This window comes from Metopolophium dirhodum, chromosome 1, assembly GCF_019925205.1.
Source record: "Metopolophium dirhodum isolate CAU chromosome 1, ASM1992520v1, whole genome shotgun sequence".
In the NCBI taxonomy this organism is placed as follows: domain Eukaryota; kingdom Metazoa; phylum Arthropoda; class Insecta; order Hemiptera; family Aphididae; genus Metopolophium; species Metopolophium dirhodum.
The window spans coordinates 123,820,832-123,844,189 of NC_083560.1; the positions used below are offsets into that span (position 1 = coordinate 123,820,832).

General features: G+C 30.6%; 1 protein-coding gene across 2 annotated transcripts in view; it reads right to left on the reverse strand.

Annotated features, from left to right (window-relative positions):
• The window catches only part of LOC132933963 (tyrosine-protein kinase receptor-like), a 418,129-nt gene that overhangs the window by 75,655 nt on the left and 319,116 nt on the right, over positions 1–23,358 (reverse strand). For both annotated transcript variants that reach the window (XM_061000235.1, XM_061000236.1), the window contains exons 3-7: positions 13,269–13,479; positions 7,754–7,875; positions 4,447–4,590; positions 403–558; positions 120–250 (exon numbers count right to left, since the gene is read on the reverse strand). In XM_061000235.1, the coding sequence (XP_060856218.1) occupies positions 120–250; positions 403–558; positions 4,447–4,590; positions 7,754–7,875; positions 13,269–13,479 (764 nt within the window). The remainder of the gene's footprint in view (positions 1–119; positions 251–402; positions 559–4,446; positions 4,591–7,753; positions 7,876–13,268; positions 13,480–23,358) is intronic.

The window sequence follows — 23,358 nt, forward strand, 5'->3', positions numbered from 1 at the left end:
CACGAATTCCGGTTATTTCTACTCCCAATAATGAATCCCCCAAACTGAAAACCAAACTGAAAACAATTTTCTACTGCGATGTAATACGACAGCGTATGCGGAATGCAACGGATACTCACATAACAAGAATTGTAATATTTCGACTGCGTGTCGGAACAGTAGGTCGGCGGTGGGTGGAAATGTATGCTGTCCATGCGCGCCGTCGCCCCGAGATAGGACGATCCGGACATGTCCACGTAAGCGTAGGTACCTGCGAAATAAAAAAGAAAAACAGAATATATTTTGGGGAAAAAAAACCCGAACGCATTTCGCGAACACCGGGTGTAAAAAAAAAAAAAAAGGTGGATAAAATATTGTTGATATCGATTTTCGTTTGACGTCCAAAGCGGGTAGTCATATTACCAGTTCGGTTGCGGAAAGTGTTATCCCATTTTGGACCGGTAAATTTGTGTCGGTCGCCTTTGTACAGTTTCCACGTCAGAGACATTTCGCCCGACGTGTTCCGCCATCCGCAGAACCCAGACTCGAACGTACATCGAGCTTCGGTGGGTACGAGAACTGAAAAATTAATATAGGTACGGACGAAAATCATTAGACGTGCAAAATTAGCATAACAATATACCTAACACAGAGTGGCCACAAGTCCCGTTTTTTATGCGGTCAAGTCCCGTATTTTAAAAAGTCTACCCTGGGTCACGATAAAAAAATATCGTTCGGGACGCTTAATACTGTCCCGTTTTTAAAAATATGTCCCAGTTATATTCATACTTGGGAAAAATATGTAAAGAAAATATTATATTGCAACCGCTGCAATATTAGACGCCACAGATGCATCAACTTCCGCCAGCTGTTAAGCATAACATTAATATTATCATTATGTAAATAACTACTAAAAAGGCCTTTTTTGATTTAATTTTTTTTTTTTATATTTGAGTGATGTTGTTGATGAAGATTTTTATTCATTAAAGAATGGTACTATGTTATTTTATTAAAAATCGATGTTTTATACTGGTAAAAACAAAAAATAATAATCTCGCATTTTTGTATTTTATATGTGACCACCCTTGTTTAATATTATATTATTATAACAAACATAAAATGCGCAAATTCTTACGTATTATTATCGTCAAGTACTCGAAGACTTCAAACTCAACATCATTGTCTTTAAACAAGTCAAAATTTATGTTTAGAAGATCACACTACGTTTAAATACACAAATGTTGATTGTGTGGAAATGATGTGATGTGAAAATACGTTTTGTTTCGCACGGAAAATCAATGCGTTTTCGGGAAATCGTCGAAGAAGTCGTATATAATATTGTTGCATCTCAAAAATGTAATCGTTATAGGCTACCAATATGTGTTTGCGAGGCCTAACAGTAATGCTGGACACATCAACTAACAACAATAGACGGCTGCGGAGTGGCGCTCCGTTATCAAAATAATGGATGTTTTGTTCTTATTTTGTTAGTGTACAATCAGAACGTTTTGGAACACAACTCTCATTGTCCTCGACAGTAAATAATGTCCGCGGTCAATTAATGACTCCGGGCCATCATAATACTATGGAAACCGACCACTCTTGATAATAATAGTATATTCGGGCCACGTCGTTAATAATTAACGTTGATTTCGTGAACGAAATCTTATACTGCAGTACGTGTGATATAGAGCTTTTTACGGTCACGTGCTCGATGAACGAATTGGAATAAAAATACTAATGGACCCTTTCTTTCTTTTTTTATTTCATTTTGAATAGTCATATCGATATCACTACTATAGTGCCCGTTGGCTATACGGTGGATGCGATTTTTCACCAGTCACAGTAAATCCATTTGAATTAAAAATAAAGACCGACAATAGTGCCCAACGTTGGATACCGAAATAATTATTTCGTTAAAAATTCATTATTTCCATACGCATACTACAAAATAATAATATAATAGCCGAGTAATATATTATTATTCAACGGGATTTACGAAAAATGTACAAACACAATGATGACGGATGAATGGAAAGGGCGCAAACCACTGTTCCCTATATTATAATACATTGTTTGGTTAAAAATATAATTTGACAAATTTCGTTGTTCTGGTAACGTGAAATATTAACGATTTAAAAATAATTTACTTACACTAATTGTATAGATAACATTTGAATAAGCTTTATGTGACAAAAACAAAAAAAAAATTATAAAGACATAATGATAGGCCCGTGATAGATTTAATTTTAGTATGATAAATATTTTATGAGTTTGAAATTATAAACTATATTTCATTACAATATATTATACACAACAATTGTTATTGAATTCTGCATGTTCAAGTTTACTTCAAACTATATAAGTATAAATACACTGCGAATAATAATATCGAAGTACCTACATTATGGAGGTAATTATAGCACGACAGTTAATTAATTTATGGTATAATAAAAACAAAAAAAAGAGTATACTACAGACCATGGTGGAATTAATTATGATACAACTAAGGGAATATTACCTAAAAAAAAAAACATTTAATATTTAAGTACGCGTTTGTACTCTTTTTATTAAATTTTAAATAGTAAATAATGTGAAAAACAAGAGTTGGAGCGAACAGACAAAGCTGAGAAAAATGCACAGGGTAAATTACTAAAATCAAGTACCAAAAATAACACACATTTTATAACAAAAAACTATGGCCAGAATATAGTTTAAAATATAGTGTCTATCACTGGTACAATAATATATAGTAATTATTTGAAAACTGCAACTATAAATCATTAAATAAATCAAAAAAAAAAAAACTCCCTGAACACATTAACAATTAATTATAATATTATTGTAGATAAACACGTGACTTTAAAATTTGATGTGTTCGAAAAGAAAATTCTTATTGAAAATTACACTTACTAATAAAGAAACTATTGATATTTTTTAATCAATGTCTGTTTTATTAATAATAAAATATGATGTTTGGATATGGTTAAATTAAAGTGCATTACTATAGTCTATTTGCTATATTTAATGAAATGTTGAAGTTACTGAAATATAAATTATCCCAAAATGTATTTAAAAACACAAAACATTTTTGACAGATTCATATAATAATATGATTTAAATAATATTAGTCAACTATTTACAGCAGATTATAAGTCGTGTTTATAAAACCATAAACATATTGTATTAGAATCTGGTTTGGAACTAGGAGTTTTTATTTATATTTAGCTGCTTGTTGAAAACAAGGTCAGATTATAATATATGTAAGTTTTTTAAACATCTCAGACTACAAGTGAACTGCAAAAAAATACCTCCAAATACAATATTCAATCAAACTTATGGATCTCATATAATTCAATTTATAATTTAATATTTCTAAAAATGAGTTTGAATAAAAATTTGGTTTTAAGCGTTATTTAAAATGTTTGAAAGTCATTGCTATTGTTATTTTTATATTTAATGATGGCCAAGCGTGGCTAAATTAAAGTATAAATATTAAACTTATAAGAACATTTTAAATTTTACATTCCATTATAATTTATTTCATTTGTGTTATAAATTACATTTAGATTGTAGGTTACGATTGTTAATCCTGATACAACAACTAGTTGTAATTTTAATATTTGGGTGATAAATAAAATCTTTTTTGGAAGGTACATAAATTAATTTTTCCCTTAGGTACATGTTTTTTGTTTCATTAGTATTCTATGTATAAAATAGCAAACAGATACATAATTTTTATCAAACTTAATGGGCTTATAAAACGTATTTTTTTTGGAAAATATTTAAGTAGGTACTAATAATACAAGTTTAAAATGTATAACCTTACACATTTTTCGCTAAGCTTTATCTGAGTATTTACCGCATTATTAAATTAATGTAAATATATTTTCAAATGTGAGAACATTATAATATATACAATATGTTAATAAGCTTCGTGAAATGTACAACCTAGTTTCACTATAATAATTTAAAGGACGTCATATTACGCCGGAGGTGTTAATAATTTACATGACTAATTTAGAGAAAATTAATTAATTTGTTAATAATACATTTTGCCATAAAATATATAGCAATTTAGTTGTCTACAACATCAATATGTGTAATATAGATGGAGTAGAGAGATTATTAGAAAATGATATTATTTAATTTGTGCCACACACGAGATTGATAAACTTCCAACGTATCAAATTAAATACATTTTTTATCGTTGAATTAAACCCGATATTCATCGATTATTAACGATTCTATACTGATAACAGTATAATACAAACATAAGTTTTTTTTAATGCTTTGGATGTTTTTGATTGACACTGTGGCAGCTATTATATCTACAGACAAACCCAAACAACTTACTTGCAATTTAGAGGATACTATTTTCGTGTCGTGCTCTTAAACGACAAATAACACACAGCAACATACCAAAATGTATTGCTAATAATTGTTGAAAAACAAAATTATACTTACAACAGTTTTCGGTTTCATCGGTTTCATCGGGACAATCTGGACTGATGTCACAAACATGATGATAAGGTATACATGTCATATTATCAGAACACAAAAAGTGTGAGTCTGTTGGACAACCGTTATCAGTAATTCCGGTAAAGTATTCTAAAAAAATACAATACGCACATTAATAAATATATATATCATAGAAACATGATATTTTTGAATAAAATCAAGTACCTACATAAAAAGTTTATAGAAATACATTAAAAAATAAAAGTGACATTTACGTCTCCATTATTTTATTTCATCATTTTTATTTTATTATCATGATATATACATCGAGTCACTATTAATTTTGAATCAATAAATAGTCAGTCGGTGGGATATTTTTAACCATGAGTGTCACTTTTTACAATAACAGTCAACCGTATTTGTTTTATACCTAAATAGTAATTAGTGTAATGAATTATGAACTTATAATTAGAACGCAACAAATAAGAAAAACACAATAAAATTCTAAATTTAAACGGTCAGTGAGCAGTAAGTAAAAGACGTTTATTAAAAAAATATACTTTTAGGTTTCTTTAAATAAAACAAAACGTAGTACTTGCATAAAATATCTCATTCGCTGTAAAACTGAAAGACCAGAGATTACAAAAGGTGAATTTTCTGGTGGAAAAAAAATGAATAGGCAGCATATAAATGTTAAGCTATAAATTACATCTTAAATAAACACAAGCAAAGTTAACAGTCGGATACCTTGTATTTGTTTATAAAAATAAAAATGTCCCTACACAAAGGTGTGAATCCTACTACTTAAAATTACGTTTTCCTCGAGCAATAAATAGTATTTGTTTTGTATGTTTATTCCAGTGACTCGTAATAATTGCACGTTACCGATGGTTTTTCAAAAAAAAAAATCTTTATTATTCATGGCCTAAATCAAGTATAACAATGAACGTGTAGTTATCTCAGAAAGCTTAAAGGAGAATTTTTTAAATAACTCACGAGCCACGATGTGTGATACATTGCAAATTTTGTATTTTTTTCGTTACATACTCTTTTTGTCTGATGAAACCAAAACGATTTTGTAATTTTGAAAACCGTGTACAATACCACCAACTAAGCCTTTATTCTCAGTAGAATGCAAATTAGTGTACTTTACGGATTAACCATGTTAACTACAATCGTACATTCGACCCTCGACGGTAAAACAAATAATAATAATAACCAATACTGGATAGGTAATAATAAGTGCCATTCAGTTATTATACACGTAGGTGTACCCATCACACACAGGAGTCGTATGATGTTATAGAACAATGTTTAAATGGACAATGATCATAATTTATGAATTTCGATTACCTACCTACGCTACCGAACAAACACAATATATTATGTTACAATATTATGGCAGTAAATCAAAACCGCCCGCTGTCACAAAGTATGTAATTTAATGTATGGAAAAAGGATTTTACGTTGCTGGCGAAATAATTTAATCGAATATACGGCAATTATTATTCCAGCGTTAAATTAGTAAAATTTCGAACTTGTTGTTTGAATAGAATAAAAATATACATAACTAGTTATAATTCGGGAACAGACATCTTGGCGTGAACTTTTTTGACATGGGTCTGCGTGAGACGCTTTTAGCGTATGTTTATATCTTTTTTCTTTGTTGTTTCCCACCTTTAGATTTCCATAAAATAAGCACTTCTCCGTCTCTGTAAATCTTCAGCTGCTTCCAATTAGTTTTTAGGTCTACAGATTTTTCCATCTTTTTTCACACAATGATCCCATTTAAGGCACAGTTACTTAGTGGTCTATTTTCTATCAGGACTTCTTCAATTATCATTTTTATCATGACATCATTTTTCACCAGGCATGGCGCCAATCTTTCTAGCTTTTTTCATGATTAATGTATCATAAGTCATAACACATGGCCGTTGAAAACATTTTTATAATTATTCGTTGAGTAGCTGTCTTCTACACTCTACGCTTTGTGGGTCTACTCAGTTTTTTTAAAGACCGATGTGTCGGAGCTATAATATAAGATTGACATGTCATATCAAAGTCATAACTTTTCATTTTTACTTTTTAGGTTTTTAGATATGGCTTTGGATCTCAAATGGTTCTAACTCCAAAATAGCATTTATTTTTCATTTGTCTTCATTGACTTCAATTAAAATGACTCCTGAATAGAAAATATTTAAATTGTTCCACTACATATAATATATTATTATGCCCTTCTACTTCTAGGCTCTTTCATTGGTGGATTACAGTATCCTAGCAGATCAAAATGTCCTGTCAAATAATATGTTATATTACATTATTAATGTTATTTTGGTACAAACCTAATTATTTTGTTATATTGTATTAATATTGAAAAACATAATTTTATAAATATTTAAAAATTATATTATGTAATTTTATTTGACGCTAGTATGCAGTAGCCAGGCCACCCCTCCTCTAAATACTGGGCATTCTCGGTTGCTGTAATTTTGTCCGCTTTTCAGAGGGTTCAGTTTTTAGAAAGTTTGTAGGTCAGTTCCAATACAATTTTCACTATTTCGAGACGTCCGTTAGGAGAGGTTCCATTGTATTCAGTGTTTCTTTATTAATTATAATTGACTATTTACCGACACCATACATCAATTTCTAACCGAGTCTCTCCATCGTTTCCACATTATATCCTAAATTAGAAATGTCATCTACATAGGCCTGGTCATTGGCTGACATAGAACCAGGTATATTTATTGTTCTAGTATCAGGTTAATGAGCACTGGGAATAGTCTTATGGATTAAATTTTAAGTAGTTGTATTAAGTTATCAATCGACTAATAATATTCTATCTTCCCAAACCATAAAAATTAAATTTAAAAATAATAAATGTTTAAATTTGTTCAATTGTAATGGGTTTTATGTCTGTTATACCGTACGTTTGACTATTTATTGATAGGGTTTGAATCCGTATTCATTTAACATTTAATATGTCGCTTATCCAAATATAGTCTTAGATAATGTTTACCTACAGAGTACACACATAAATTGTACGAGTACATATTCAATACCTACTCACTATGTTATATGGGCGAATAAAATAAATAACGAGTATTAAACATGTTTGATAATAAATGATAAATTTCACTATCGTCATTAATTCGTACAAATGGAGTAAAGTAAATTAACGTACGTAATATTATTTAACAATATATTTTAATTTATATAACAATTATAATGCATTATTATAGATTTAACTTTAATTGTTTTTGATAATAAATATTATTTATTATTAATTATGATATAGTATAGTTTCTATAATTACCTGGTAAACAATCTTCTAGTCTAATATCATCAATGGCGACATGTGACCCAGGCTTGATATTTATTTCAATAATAACTTGTCTTGTCTGTCGACCCAACAATATTTTCTTTTTCTCCCAAAATCTAAAAAATAACAAACAATCATCAATGCTATGGCATTTTTAGTTATTTATTTTAAGTATTATAACCGTAAATTTCTGAAAAAAAGATTACTTTCTACGTATAAAAGTTTGTCAGCAGCATATCGGTTCATAATTCTGATGAAAAATAAAAAATTACCTCTCTCGTGAATAAACTGTGTTAATATTCATTGTAATATAGACCTATATAAATAAAATACTTATTGTTTATACATATATACTACTATAGAAAAATTTAATAGAAGACCATCAACCTCAGACAAAAATTGATTAATATGAATATCTAAGTAAACTACACAACAATTAACAAGATAATTAATATTTCTGGGTCTCAAGTTGATATCATTTTGTTTGTGGGTAGATATTTTTCTTTTTTATCGTGAATTGATGGTTCGTAGGTACTTTATAATAACAAAAACCATTAGACTTTTTATGGATCAACAGATTATTATTGGTTTTTTTTACTGTTATTGAGTCTACTATTGTCTATTGTAAATAATATTAGTAAATATTTTGTATATGATATTGACTGATACCAATTTTTCTCAAACAAGATTATTTTAGATAACTCGTGGGCTCATAAACCTAATAAAAGTGCAATATTATAAGTTAAATTATTTATATAGAACATATACGTTATTACAATTACATTTGTCTCTAAAAGAATAAATACATTTATAAAATATAATACGATTCCACGAAATGCTAACCCTTAAGAGCACGTGACACCGAAATTGTTGTCTTCGTTCTATAAATCGATAACTTCGTAGAAAACTATATTCAGCAGTTCTAATTTCGTATTTTTACCTTGAATTGATCAACTATCATTACAGTATTTATATTTTTAAGCGTGTTATGAGCATTTTTTATTATAAATATATTTTTTCATACTAATTTGCTTAAAAATTAAAATATCATAGAAAACCAAGTGAGAATATAGATATTTTCTTATTTCCAAGGTTGATAATAGATAAATTGACTATAATAATATATTTTAAACTATAATTGATAAATTTTCCTTTGACTGCTGTCGATATGCCAGATTTACTCTGTGGTCCTGTGTTTTCGGACCTTTCCACTGACATGGTCAGGAGGGCTAGAACTCTGCAAGAGGCTGAAGAATCATACAGTCTTCTATAAATTTGAGTAAAAGAAATGTTGTATGTTTAATGGAAGATAAAGAGGCAACTCATGGAGAGTCAGATTATATGAAGCTCACATATTTTTGCAAACTTTTTTTTTATCATATAATATAAATTATCCTAGCTCGTATATAATATTATATTCGTATTTGTGTGTATATTCTCTACAATATCATCCTTATCATCACCTATAATTATCTTCTTCTCTTTGTTGAGCGAAAATTGGGTCAGAGCCTATATTTGTCGCTGACCGGTACGATGGTATATATCACATACACAACTCGGTACCAGAAAAACTCACTACCGAACAGTTAAAAACAGGTATAAATACACAAATGTACAATTCACTGCGGGTATAAATAATGCACAATTCACCGCAAATAGGATTTTTAAGAGAGTGTTTATTATAACACATATAAGTACACACCACATACACTTTTTGATTATATGAATATTTGTAATTCATTTTAATATTTGTAAGTTTTCTGTCTGTATAATGTCATCATGTCGGTATTAATATTGTTCCTGTCGTTCGGTCGTGAATGTGACTCTACCCATTATAATTATTGATGTAATAAATATAATATGACGTTAAAGTTGTGCAAAAGGTTGTACGTCTGTAAAATAAAAAGCTGTTTGTTGGTAACCAGCAAGACCGATTTGAATAATTTTTTGTAAAAAAGGTTTTTAATATTCTGAATAAGGTTTTTAAGGAAAGAAAAATTGGAGAAATTGCTCGCAAAATTTGAGAAAAACTCAAAGGTTTTTTTTCATTTGGATTTTTCTATAAATTTTTTTGTTTATAAATAGTTTCTAGGTTACATGAAATACAATTGTTATTATGATTGGATATAATAATTTCTTTGGAAGCCACTGTTTTATTCCTGGCTCTGTAACAGGAAATGTGTGGAATCTCTTCCTGTTCCAGAAACCAAAGAACGCAATAATGAATTTGCCACTTGCGCGACAAAATCCATTCATTTCTGTATTTTAATGTCTTACGATGTAGGTACACAATGCTCATCAATCCAATAACAACAGACTGATCTGAACTGTAATCAATTGTCGGATTGTAGTAGAATGCAGCTAGATCAGAATTCAACGCAACTTTTATTAGTTTTCGTACTCGATTATTCATATTTAATTGTTGCTCGATTCGTTTTTAACGACCGTTGATGTCTCATTCGATGCATAATATTATTTTATAATTATCGTTATTGTTTGAAATTTCCCGTTCTTCTGGTGCACGTATCTAACGTGTTTGAAATGGAAAGATTACGTTCAATTTTAATGTTGTATCGCGTAGATATACAATTTCAATTAGATCGCAAAATAGTTTGTTTTGTAGCATTGCGAGTGAATAGTGACCTAAATTGCTCCTTTTTATTGACTATGCTATATGCGTTTGGCGATTCTTAGAATCACAAGTAAGCTGAAAATATCTATATCCATAACTATCGATTCAAAAAAAAAAAAAAAATACAAACATCATGAAAGGTGGTTAGCAGATCACGGTTGATAAAAATCGATGATGGCCAGCCTGGTGACGGTGAAATCCTATTACCAAGCGGGTAAACAATATAGTGACCAAATATAAAAATTACTATATCAAGTCGTAATAACAATAAATTATACTATATTATGTAACCTGGTAACCATCAAAACTAATTTATAGAAAAATCACATTGCGAAAAAGTATTTCAGTTTTTCCTGAATTTTCCAATTTTCTGAGCAATTTTAACAATGTTTCTTTCCCTAAAAACATTTTACGAAATATAAAAAATATTTTTAAAAATTAAGCTAAATCTGTTCAGCCCTTTTCGATTAATGCGGTTACTAACAAACATCTTTTCAGTCTTATTGCAACGTGTGATTTACTCGCTTACGTGTGTCAGAAAATATTAAAAACAATAAAAACTTCAATTATTGTAAGCATAGTTACCATTTGTTAAAAAATATTGAATAATAATTAATGCTTTTAGAAATTATACCATGAACCACTCCGTACATACCAGCAAAGCACTAAAATTATTTATTAATTATTATAGCTTATTCTACTATATCTCTATATAATTATAATGTAATAAAATATAACGGTGTTGAAAGATAATCAACATTCCGAAACTCTTAGCTGTTATATTACTATATACAATATTAATACCCTGACCGGTCAACATTCCAGTTAGGTTAAGGGTTGATTTGGAAAATTGATAAATGTTTTTGACATTAACACAATTTATTACGTTCAAAAGTTTTAAAATTAAAATGTGTAATCATTAATTAGTATTTAAATATTTATTTATCTGTTCATAATAATATAATATTAAGAAATTATATTAATCGTACATAATAATAATATCACATATGTAAGGGTGGGACATACTATAACTATAACTATAAACTATAAAAGTTGATTTTTGGCGGTAGTAAAAACTGAATTCAAAATATTATGAACTTTTGAGCAAGTAGCGCCGAATCTCCGTATTTAGAATGCATATGTGAAAAGTGTTCTATTTTTTTAAATATTAAAACGTCATGTAAAATAAAAACGATATTTACAAAAATGTCTCTAGTTCTTACGACGACGTTGTTTTTATATACAGTACTTCCGGGTTAGCGTGAATTAAAATATTGCATTCATTCGCGATGTTCATCCGGATTATTGAAACTACCACGACATCAGAGTTTATTTCTAAACGAGTATTATCTTCAGTTGTATTCCATACTATTCTGTTTTCATGAGCACGATCACAGGAGGTGAAAACCAAAGTGTGGTTTTGCAATGCCATTTAAATTTACATGTTATTATAATCTGCTAGTAAATTAATTGTGATTAGTAAGTCCCTGTGAAGAGCCACACCACCACTTTCCGACCTAAGTAATTGTACCTACTGAATTTGGCAAGTTAATGAAAATAATTAACTCATGTAGAACACAAGACCGTTAAGTTGGAAGTTAATAATTAACAAATAGTACATTTATATCGCTTAGTTTAAAGCTGGTTTAGAATAAATACTAACTTTACTAACATTAAAAAAAGTAAATTTACTTTTTTAATTAGTACCACTTGTATTACATACATATTATTATTTTATTGAGAAACAGAACAAAAATATAGTATGAAATATTACTTTTATTATGGTATTAGATTATTTTTATTATTTAATACTATATATTCAGTAATTAGCGTATAAAATAATTAAAACCAGGGCTTGCATTTGAAAAAAAATTTCCATTTTATGTTACTTACATTTAAAACGTACCACAGTTTTTGCGTAAATCATTATTTAGAATTAAAACTTTATTCAACTTTTGCGTTTATCATTATTTAGAACTAAAACGTTACACAAGTTTTGCGTTTATCGTTATTTAAAATAATGTTAATACACATTAAATTTTAAAATAATAACTAATGCGGATAGGTAATGGGCTGCATATTATGGAGTATAATATAATCAGTTCTTAGATTGTTTGCGTGAAATAAATATTTCTACGAAACCAATAGACCTTTTAAATAAATAGATTTTAAAATATTTCGTTATTTTTCGTTCAATGATATTCGGCAAATTATGTTTTGCGTTATGTTTTGTTTAATATTGTATAATATATTTTGTTAATTGTTAGTTTTTGTTTTGCTGTATTTAATTATTTTTGATTATCGCTTTCCGTTATAATTACGTTTACAAATTTCAATAATTTTTTGTCAAATATAACGTTATCATAACGTTTGCAAGCCCTAATTAAAACAAAAATTATCTGAAACATTTTTGATTTCCACTTAATGTATTATTTTTAAATCAAACCGAAAAAAGCACAGTTATTAATTCAACCGTCAATTAAATTAATTAAGTTAAAAATTAATACATTTTTTAGCTTTGATCAAACTTTTCAACTAGTTAATCTTTGGGTATTATATGGTAGTCACGATAATCGTGGTAATCTAGATGCCTTGGATCACCTGCTAACGCAAAAAAAAAATTAAGGTAACCTCGGTACGTATCTAAAATCCGATTTTATGCAGGTTGTCGCGATAACCGGCCAGGAGTACCTGATAATGGTCTATTCAACCTAGCGTTATAATCATATTTTTTCATGGCCAATTAATAATAATTCTTTCGTGATTTTTGTGGGGTGCAAGTTGTGCGCGTTATAACAATATATAATGTTTACAACACGTCGCCGAGTCGCCGTCGATGCGTTGATTATGGTTGCACAAGGGTGGTTTTACACTTACATGGGAGAGTTGTTTTCGACATTATCCTGAATTAATGACGTATAATTCTCGGTCTTTAGCATTATCGACACTTGACTGGGCACCGAGACGTTGGTGTGCATTTGAAATGACAGCGAACACCCGTTGTTGTCGAACACGCCGACCGTGTAGTACGGGCTCCTTATGTAGATATGTGGCGTGTCCTCGTGACCGTAAATGAATAAAAAATTCCCTGCGAACAAACAGATAGCGATTAATAACGTTATAATGGTCGAATTATACCGGTACGACTGTTTGTTATTTTTAAAACCAAGCCGCGGGCTGGTTAATACTCGGAAAGCCTGACCGTTTTTCGAGGAAAAACGAGCGTTTTGAAAGTTTTGAGTTCAGAATGATGTAAAATCATCGAAATCATGAAACTTTTGGTCTACAGACATTTCGAACCGACATCGCAATAAATGTCTTAAAATGCGTATTTTTCACACGTTTTCAGACATACAAAGTCATAATATTTTCAATACCTTTTCGGTCTTATTTTGAACGTTGTCATAAACAATGTATCCTAACGAATTTCATATACTTATAAAAAAATCGTTGCTTTTACATAATGACGCCGAATTCTCGGTCCCCTTTCATAACTTCTAGCATCGGAAGATGTGGGCAATACAATCGTATATAATGATCACATTTCTTATACATTCAATCATTCTTTCAGCGATATTTTATTATTTAATTCTTATTTTAATGCTTTCTGTACAACCAAAAAGTTTTAAAGACTCTTAACAATAGTTATTTCATCAAAATAGTTAACTTTATTTGTAACTAATATAAAATCTGTAATTATTTTGAGATAATTAAATAATTCTTAATGCAGCTTAGGTAATCGTATTTTTGTAATTATTATTATAAATTTTTTTTTTAAGTACTGGAAAACTCATTTTTGCTGTTGAAACTCAGACAAAAAAAAAATTAGTTTTATAGATTATCAACTTTTGATATATCATTGATTCTACAACCAACATAATAATAACATTTGTAAACACCATCTGCTAGACATTAAGTTCCTACGAATCAGCAATATCATACAATTGTTTTTCTATATTTAGATGTGTCACCTACTACCTACATTTGCGGTAAATTAAAATTTGATTAAAAAATATCAAAAATGATTAGAAAAATATTGAGACGATCAATGAACCGGTGCCTTGCTAGGGTACGGTTACAATATTATAATATTATAATATACGACGCTCTAAATTATTGTTTTGCCATGAAAAACACAATCAAATAAGCACTTGCTCTCACAATAGATATATTATGCCTTTTATTTCTTATGACATTATTTTTTATGTGCGAATCAATTTCATATTAAATGTATGACTATTCGAACATTTATATTTATTTTCTGTTGTTTTATACTATTTTTGTTACCTTGGAGGATTCGATACCGAAGGTTTTCAAAGAGTTAAATATAGTTAATTTTCTAAGTATGTGCGTGCTTGTTTTGCAAATGTGAGAGTTGTAAGTGGTCATTAGTGGGGAGTAAAAGAAATGGTGAAGCACTCACGCAAGTGTACGCACAGGTCAATAACATGCTACATGAATATTAATTTTTTTTTTGTCTATAAAAGAATAAATCTTTTGTCAACATTGTATCAACTAACCTATTTATTAGATAACATTCCTGAACAAAATATTCATCATTTATCTTAATTAGGATGTTTTTTAGATTTTTATCTACCTTAATCTAGATATTTGTTGCAATTTCTGTTTCCAACACTGATCGAAATTATTAATTTTAGATATTAACATATCATATCGATGATACTATTTTTTTTCAAATAGCAAACTCTTCAGTTTTTAATACTATCGTTATAGGTATTGACAAATTCTCATTTTATCGTGAAAATATGCATCTATAGTGGTGTGAAAACTAAAAATTTAAATAATATGCGCTTTCACTAAAAATTTGATAAGGTGTTAAGAACTATGCTATAACATTTTTGGCTTTGTGGTAGGTATCTTATTCATGTTTAACATGCAGTAGATGTTGATGTACTTGAGACTTAAGTTCAATATAAGTCTTGAGCAGTAATGTTTGCAAATGCTTCAAGTTCTAGACTCTGGTCATCGTATTATATTATGAAGTTAATTTTGTGTTACACTAACGGTATAAAGTGATGATGAAACTATAATATTGAAGCGTGAAACGTATCTGCAAATAATCTGAACAGCCGAAAAAATGATATGGAGTACCTACAGCCATGTACAAAAAATAAGAATAACAAGAATAAACTCGGTAATAACCGTGGACTTGTAATTGTTTCAAACGTGCCGAGGAATCCTTCAGCAATATAATACCGCGTTTGCAGCAGCTGGTTTATACCACAAATTTGCGATTACGATTACTCAAGATGGAAGCAGACAACGTCTTAATGCCGAGGACGATGCTAAATAATGCTTCAGGCATTTGTGTGCATCGGACGTTTGTGGTATCTCATCAAAGGCTCTTGTTCCATCTCCACGGTGATCGAATTCTGGCAAAATCTACATCCAATATAATATAATTACTAGTATAATATAATTATAATAGCATGCATTCGATATCGAAACGACAGCCGTAGATATATGATAAAGTTCCATGAATGACTTAGTGCACGTTTAGGACCGATAAAATTCAAAGGTATTTGTAGTGGTCCTTGAGGCCATACACCGTAGAGTGACATCAAATAGGGTTGCAAATACTCCTATTTAGTGCTTCAGGTACCGCGTTATACTGCTGCAGCAGGCACTCCTTTACTCGAATCACATCGCCTTTTTAGTGACGGAGTATTTAGTAAGCCCTCCCCTCTCTTAGGCAGTGACGTATTTATGGGGGGGGATATGGGGGATAGATCCCCTCCCTTGACCTTTTTTTTTAGTTTAGGTATAAAGTTTAAGCTGCAGTACTGTTGCTATTTATATTTTATAATTTTGTTATCCTGTGGGCTGCGAGTGATATTACCCAACAATAACAACAAAATTAAAATAGGACTATATTCGAGAGAAGTCGGGTAAAACCCGCTAGTACCTAACCTATTATACTGTTATATACGTAGAACACGAAACTAATTGCGACAGCGGACAGAAAACGATAAGGAATTCGTAAATTTTAAAATAAATATTAAAAAAGGTGGATAAGTGGATGTTGCTCTGCTGTACAGTAGGTTACAAGTGGGTCACTGTAATGGATGGTGTTAAATTTGAATTCAATGATATAATATCATTGTATAAGAAAAACGATTCTGAGCGAAAACGGTCAGTCAGCCTATGATTTTACCAAGTATATTTGATGATATTATTGTGAATAAAGTAATTTATATATAACCTATTTACGTGGAGCCTTGTTTTAAATTTTCAATCCTTAGCCATAAAAAAAATAAATAATATAAATAAATTTAAATTTAAATAAATTTTTAACTACAAAATAATTAATAAATTATAAATTTGATAAATGTTGTCAAAATTTGAACTTTAAATGCTTATAAAAAGAAATTGTGCCTATGTATTTTTAGCCTTATATTAAATTTTCACGCTTTTTTACCCAACAAATAAAAATTTATTGATAATTATAGAAAAAAAAACTAAAAAAATTGAAAACTGACAATGTCCGTAAACAGCTCAAAAAGAGTCAAAATATTTTCAACATTTTATGGTGTATAGAAAATGCTAATATAAATATTCATGCTTTCTTGTCACAGAGAGGTCGAAATTACAACAGATGAAGTAATTGATGAGTTGTGCTTAAAAAACAGAAAACTAGAGTTTATTTTATAAATTAATAAAACAGAGTAAAATTAAAATCAATATTATTGTTTTTATTGTTAGCCTTACATGGAGTAACTAACAAAAGGTTGCATCAACACTAAAAAATTTTGATATCCCCCTCCTCAAGAAAATCCTATATACGCCCCTGCTCTTAGGCCTAGTCTCTAAATGTTTAGTGGCTTTAGTCTTGAGACACACTAATCCCACTATACTTTAGTTATAAGATCGTCCATATTTTTGGACTCATATTAAAAAAAATAAAAAAGTTTCGCGAGACTGGTTGGACAAAAATAAAAATGTTATAATCATATAGAACATATTTTAATAATGTTTAATATTAATATATTAATATTTTCCAATGTGATTTTTAATTCGCACTTACATTTCATCGTGGCTAATGCCTAATGACTAATACTAGTGTGATATATTAACATAAAATATTCAATTAAATCATTTTTGACCGGGTCGTATGAAATAGACCTCCAAGGTCAGATGCAGACTACGAGTTGCCGATCATTGCACTATATTATCGTCGGTATACTGCCAAAACTCATAAACGGAAAAATTTCAATTTTTTTTCTAAAGAGCTATGTAGTATTCTAGTGTATACATTCGAGTTCTATAATTTTTGTAGAGGCACTAAACATCAAAATCTCTATAAAACCATGTTTTTCAGCTTTTTTAAAATCCATTGTTATTGTATTGTTTTAATGTCAGATGTAAGAATTCAATAAACCGTTAATGTAATTGATTAGTGCTATAGTTTTATGTGATTTAAAACGATAAAACAATTATAATATGCTTTTATATCATAGGAAAAAATATAAACAAAATCCTAGACATACTTTTAAATTATTTAGAACGCCATTTACCAAAAATGTTTACCGATAATGACATTTGGGAAGAAGCCCACGGTAGTATGTAGGTACCTAACTACATATAGTATATTTTTTGTTGTTTTAAAAATGAAAAACGTAAATAATTTGCTCTTCGAACGCGGAAGTCAAGATATTAAGGGATCGGTTTTCAGATGTTGTGCCATTTAAATTATTGCGGTCGAAGTTTTTGTCGTTGCATAGCAATCACAATAATAATGTGTTTCGTTTAAATCTGTCACTTATAATAATATTATTGTGAATATATTATAATTATTCAAACAAGTTGAAAAATAAAATCTGACAGTACATATATTCTGTACCTATATAGGTATCTTACCTTGGCCACGAGCACGATATAATATTATGAAATTATTATTTTATTTTCAAACGATATGATATTATCGTTATTTTTATTATTATTATTATTATACTAGGTACGGCAATTCGTATGTTCACTTGAACGAATCTAAGAAGTATAAAATATAAATAATAATAATAATAACAATGTGCAAAAAAAGTATTCATTTATTTTATTTTATTTATGATCATTGCGATACTACTCAGACGTCTGAAGACATAATTGAAATTGCATTTTGAAATTCTACGAATATATATATATATAGTATAATATATATATACTTATGGGCGATGAAGTTAGTACCAATAAGTAACGACATATAATTTATAATTGGCACTTATACCATTCCCAATGTAACTTAGTTAGTATACGCCTTTGTGATGGTAACTCATACCATATTATTATAACTTAGGTACTGTTGGATGGTTTTAGTTGCACGATTTTATTGTCAAGAATGGTATATAATTATATAAATAATATCAATCATAGACAAGAGGTAAAAATTGTCATGCGCTCCATGTCCGCTGTATTTGTAGGTATTGCACATGTATTAACATTTTAATGATTTATGGTAAATTAACATACCTAAGTTATTCATGCTATACAAGCACATCAAGTATATTTTATTATAATATAAGATGTATTATAATACTAGTATATTATACTCAATGATACACGAAAAAAACAAAACAGTTATTTGTACTATAAAAATAGTAGGGTTGACTGTACATTAAAATTGCTATAGGGATAGCTATAAGGTTAATTAGATTTACTAAAATATTATAGTCAAAATATTATAGTTATTTGAACTGAAATATCCTATTTTAACTATATTTTTTAGTTAATTCAAACATTAAAAACTGCATTAACTATAAAATATGGTAAACCTAACCATAACTAATAACTATATATTTTATATAGTAATAATAAGTAAATCATTTTAGTTATTTTATCTATTAAATAGTTATATTTACTATAATTTGTTTAACTATAATATTATAGACATTTTTTTTCCGTGTAATATTACAATATAGTTTGAAACGGTATCCGTGCTGGGAGAGATACCGCCTTGTATAAAGTGAGAACACTTGCAGTGTTTAGTATATAAATAGTTGATTTATTTTTATGGAGAGTTGAATATATTACAATATTATGTGATTGAGAATCGTCGGCCTGGCGGCGAACGGAGTTCTCTTACAAACTTGGGAATATTTTTACAATGTGACATAAACAGATAACGGGTTAGGGATCAGGCTTACAAAAGTGGCGTCCGATCCGTGGGTCTCGTCCGGGAAGCGTGGAATAGACTGGCGCGTTTCACCTGAGGAGGGTTCCTCGTGGAAAACCAGACAAGTTATAGCCGTCCACGAAGAAAGTTTCGATAGATGTCCGCTGCCTTGCTGGGCGTAATGTAATGGTCGCTTGACACCACATATCTCAGGACGACCATTGTGGCTGCACGCCGAGGACGTTGGTCAGGGGTCTTTTAATTAGACATCCGTGATAATCGGTTAGCCCTGAGAGTTTGCAGTTGGTTTTGGAGCATAAGCTGCCGCAATGCGTCGTTAACAATATCCGTGTTAACACGGTGATGCTGATGATATAACCTAGTTTCTCGACGAGTGGTCAGCACTATAATGTTCGTCGTACTTCGGGTGGCCACGATCGAGCTCGTCGTTTGTCGCTGGATAGCTGGAATTTGCTCTCGTCGGCGACTCGTATTGATAAGACCTAAAGTAGAAGGAGAAGTGATTGAGGTGATTTTTACGTGGTCAGTTCACTGGGTCTTTTTCTGTTAAGCTCAGATGGGCTGATGGTTTGGCCTATTTTTTGTAGATGATTGTAATTGGACTGTTATTATTTGAATAACACGTTTTTTGAGTCATAAATGATGGTTGATTGGATCGAGGGAATTTGAGTTGAGTTTAAAATGATGTTGTTTCGGACAATCCTGTAGAGGGAGCCAGTGATTGTTCAGAGGGCTACATTTTGTATTGCTTCTAGTCTTCTCCAGTTTGAGTTAGATATTAGTGCTTCCCGTGCTGGGCTTGCGTAAATGATTATGGTTTTGATGTATATTTTGTATATGTTGAACTTGGTTTGAACTGGAATCGGACTGCAGTAGTTAAGCACGGGGTATTGTACTTCTCGAGTGTGTCTTGCTTTTCGTACGGTTTCAGCGACATGCCGGTTAAATCGTAGGAATGTCGAAAGCAGCATGTGTATATGTTCACCAGAAAAATAAAAGCTATATTTGGTAGGTGTTTCAGAGCTTTGTTTGTTAATGCCATCCTAACCAAGTGCTTCCGCTGGTGGGAGGCGTTTTACTATATTCCATATTTCGTTTGGTGAGACATATATGTCAGATGGAGGTAGGTTTGTGTTGCGCAGTTTTAAGATTAAGTTATTTACTTCGGGTAGTGGTGGACCCGGGTTGTTTTGAAACTGGGAAGTCATTGTATCTGCGAACAGTTCAGCCTTTGATTTTTGGTCGTAGATTGTTCTCCCTTCAGGCGTTATATCTCGGACTATATTGCAAAAATGCACCCATATTTATACCCGTTGGCATTATTTCTTGGTCGCCGTTTTTAAGCATGACAAGAAATTGTCATTTCATCACCATCTATTGAGTGGTTTCAGTAATATGACTTCTCCTCGTCATAACCCTGTTTTTTGTCTATCATACAAAACCATGTTGTAAGGTATCTTTCTTATTCCAGATGTTTGCATTTATTTCGTAATTTCAGTATTCGACGTTCAATGATGTTTTCTTTGGTCTTGAAAAAAGACCGTTGTTCGTGTGTGCGTGTGTGTATTTGCCCTGTAACAAGTTACAACACATTCCTACGTATATATAGGTACATTTATAAGCACCTAATAGTAATCATATTTCAATAACAGTGATCACTGTAAGCTTCGTCCAAATAAGCAACCACAACAAGAATGATAATATTGAAGTGATACTCGAGTGTTAGTGGATTGCAAAAATAAATTCATGAATTAGATAGAAAAAAGGTGAACAATATTACACGGACACTGTTTAGATCTTTTGATTCTAGACGTATGATAGGAACCCTACTACCTACTAGAATTTGACAAAATGACGTACGTAACCCCTGCCTAGTTATTGATGAAGAAATCAGAGCCTCACGTACACTATGGCACACGTCCCCCGTCTGCCATTAACAACAACCGTTCGCACCACGAAGTAATATTTCATCCCTCTGCACCACCCTGGTAATGTCATAGCTGATGGACTGCCACCGGTTGTGGTTTAGCGGAAGAGTCTTGAAGAACTTAATCTTTCCCATTTTGCGTTGTCGGCGCCACCTTCCGATACGAACGCAAACAATTTTCGTCCGGCCAAGGACGCGTACAGGTGATAGGACCAAAGGTTGATATAGTCATCCTATCACCAGTCTCCAGCTCGGGAAACACCGTTAGTTTGGGTATCGGTAGTGCATTCTCCAAAGCGTGGTTGATCATGTGTTTTGGTGGATATAGAAAGGGCATTGGACTACGGACCAGTGACTGTCTGCGCCACTGCACCACTGTCACGAAATGGCCCTACGCTTGGACAACTCACCGCGCAAGACTACCATACTTCCATCAGCTTCGATCCTCCAATTGGATTCCTCATCCACCAACGGAGTCGCTGACAATTTATTTCTGCTTTTAAATTGGGCACGGAATGTTAAAATTTTCATTTCCACCGTCGTCGATCGTAATAGTAATCCTTCAAGAATCCATGTCAGGTATTCGTAATGGCTTCTGACTCGACCAATGACGATAGATAAATGATATTTTATTATGCAGGCATTATAGCTAGGCGGGTATTACCTATAGCTAGGCTAAACTTAAAACTTATTTTTTTTTAAGATTTAAGATTTTCCACTAGAACAAATTATATATATTTTTAAGCCTAGTTAAAAAAATATTATGTGGGCATCCATCTGTCCTAGTTGGTCTTGCTATGGTTATAATTAGGACGGAAGGGTCTTTCAACAAACCACGTAAGTCTGCCCTGTGGGTCTAACTACGATTTGGATGAGAAGAGGAACAGTTTACGAGAGGATTTAGATGCTGTCTGTGACTTGATGCTTTGATTGACATGGATGAGGGGTCCGGAAATCTGCCACCGCCTATAACGGATCGAGACGTTTACTAGTTGGTACGGCCACGCACACCAACCAGCCCTGACGTTCCCACCGAAGTCCGAGAAGAATTATTCAATCCCACATCACGGCTGCAAACGTTGGCCACTACAAGACTTTTTCAGGACAGTCATCAAATTTACTATGCTATTTCTCTACTGAATTGTTTTTGAATTAACTATTGCAATATAATCCTATATTATTTATACTATTATATTAATTCATATTGCACATTTGTTGGTATGACATATTGTTCTCAGTATTTGCTGACCAAAAGGTCCGTGGCTTATCGACAATTTAATTCCACGACCAAAGATAATTATTGTGATTGTAATTTAACGAACTTTTTCTTACCAGTAGTTAACATATCCAATAGCCAATAGGGTTATTCAAATTTTAGCTCTGATTTAGTGCAATACAAAAATGTATTTAGGTACGTATTAGTTATTTTATTTTTTATTAATAAAATAATATTTGAAAAAAACTATGGGGAATTTCTTAAAACTGTGTTTATAGATTTTGATAGCCATAAGTTTTTTAAATCTCAATGTATTAATTATTTTGTGGCTCATAATATTGTAATATTATAAATAAAAATATTTGTGTACCAATTCTGTTGGACGATTAGTTTAAAAATACTTTAATCGATATCAAAATGTACAGAAACGCGAGTGCATAATATTAAAAATATTAAATTGTTATTTTTTCTTATTATTGCATAAACATAATATTTATTATATACATATTATATGTAGGTATATAGAGTCATATTTTTACTCATGGTAATTTCAAATTTTAAATTGATACCACAGTTCACTGAGAACATATTATTGATAGTATATTACAATAAAAAAAATTGTGATTCAATTTGGAATGTGAATGAACCAATAATTATTATTTTAAGTAATGAAAAA